Source organism: Salvelinus fontinalis, chromosome 35 (genome assembly GCF_029448725.1).
Source record: "Salvelinus fontinalis isolate EN_2023a chromosome 35, ASM2944872v1, whole genome shotgun sequence".
NCBI lineage: Eukaryota > Metazoa > Chordata > Actinopteri > Salmoniformes > Salmonidae > Salvelinus > Salvelinus fontinalis.
The window spans coordinates 314,907-316,670 of NC_074699.1; the positions used below are offsets into that span (position 1 = coordinate 314,907).

The following is a 1,764-nucleotide window of genomic DNA, read 5'->3' on the forward strand; positions in this document are numbered from 1 at the left end:
CTATGGCTTGTGATACAAATTATATTTGATTTGTAGAATGTTTACTTTTCCAAAATTAAGCATACTGGATTTATAGCCTGGGCCCTATAGGCGATCTTTCAAAAATCACAAATTAGAAGCACATTTAACCATACTTTCCCACTGGATGTTAAAGTGGTTTACAAAACATTTCCACCTAAGTGGAAATATTGCACCACGTCAGAACCCGGGCCATCTCTGTCCTCGCGCCTCTGGTTTACCTGCCATCCTTGCATATATTATGCAAATAGGCAGGAGCGGCTGGTGCCTATCCAAGGAGCGAGGATGCTCTTCCGGAATAACCCGAATGGAAAAAGTGAGAGAAGGAGAGGAAATCTGTGAGGAGGAAATTATCCACATGGTATCAGAAAAAATGTATCGATGGTGCAGCTAAATTACATTTTACCTGGCGGGGGAGAAAGCGATTCCACTGACCGTGGGTTGTATGAATCACGAATGGATCCTAATTTAATTTTGAGCAGGAAAAGATTTTTGCATTTTTTATCGTTCTATTTTATTCTAATTTATCAAGGTAAGTCCCGTGTTCATTATTGAATTGGCTTCGCCTCCTGTCCTACACTTTGAATAAACTACATAGACTATTCATGTTTATACATTTAGTTTTATTTGTGAAGTCATTTTTTCCCCGTTTCTTACCATTTAATCATTAATTTGCATTGCAAGTTTTTTGCAGGAATACAACTAGCCAAATGTTTTCTATATCATAGATGCAGAATATTGTAATGCGCTATTATGGACGCTGTATTTGCGCACCTGTTATGTGTGTAGAACTGTACTTACTTTGTCGGTGATTGTTTTCACATTCTGATGTCGTATTATTGCTTTATTCAGAAAGGTTTTATTTGACCTTTTAATAATTTCGATCACTCATCACTTCCATTTATTGTTTTACTCATTTATTTCAGCGCACATTTCGTGGGGCATAGACGCAGTGAATATAACAAACTGGCATGATAAGTGAGTCTCATAAATCACGTATAAGTAATTTGTAAAATGATGTATTATTATTATGTTATATGAAGACGTTATTACACTGTCATTTTAAGATGCTTTTCATTGCGAATGTATTGAGTGTTGTGTTTGTTGTCTGAGTTGTAGTCACACAGTAGTGATTTTCAGCCTCGTATTCTGTTGATGTCAGAGAAAAGGTCCTAGTCTTTTTGCGCGGCGGTTCTTTTTCCTGACCAACACAAGTGCTGATTACCTGCTAGGAACAAACCTTTCCTTGTTCTCTCTTTCTCCCCACAGCAAAAGCAGCAGTATAATGCTGGCGAAATGGGATACCGCTTCCCCAAGAGGACAGGTAGGAGAGCGGAGCCGCTGTTTTGAAACGCAGCATTGATAGAGCACGTTAAATATGTCAGGCACAGACACCAGAAATCACAACTAATGACCCTGAGCTTTTCATTCCCAGCAAAATACAGAAATTATACCTGGATTTCTTTCAGTACATAAAGACCCCAAGCTCGTTTTGTAGTGTCTGTGCATTAGATTAAATTGGAGGAAATATGTAAAAATATTTTTCTATGTGTATTACTGTTTTTTAAAAATAAAATATATTTTATACGCAACGCCTCAGTTTGCTGACATTACGTGTTCCATAATTGAGTTGCAACATGATAACTGCATGTTGTTGAGAGTCATTACAAGGAGACCGATACTTGTACGATCAGTAATCCTCACTCAGCTCTCTGTTCACAATGACGCTCCTAATAATCACTGGTC

General features: G+C 37.8%; 1 protein-coding gene across 1 annotated transcript in view; it reads left to right on the plus strand.

The window, feature by feature from the left end:
- Positions 1 to 326: 326 nt before the first annotated feature.
- otog (otogelin) overlaps positions 327 to 1,764 on the plus strand; it is a 125,042-nt gene continuing 123,604 nt past the window's right edge. Inside the window, exons 1-3 of the mRNA XM_055898895.1 lie at positions 327 to 550; positions 945 to 996; positions 1,288 to 1,342. Coding sequence (XP_055754870.1) covers positions 400 to 550; positions 945 to 996; positions 1,288 to 1,342 — 258 coding nt within the window. The 5' untranslated portion in view covers positions 327 to 399. The remainder of the gene's footprint in view (positions 551 to 944; positions 997 to 1,287; positions 1,343 to 1,764) is intronic.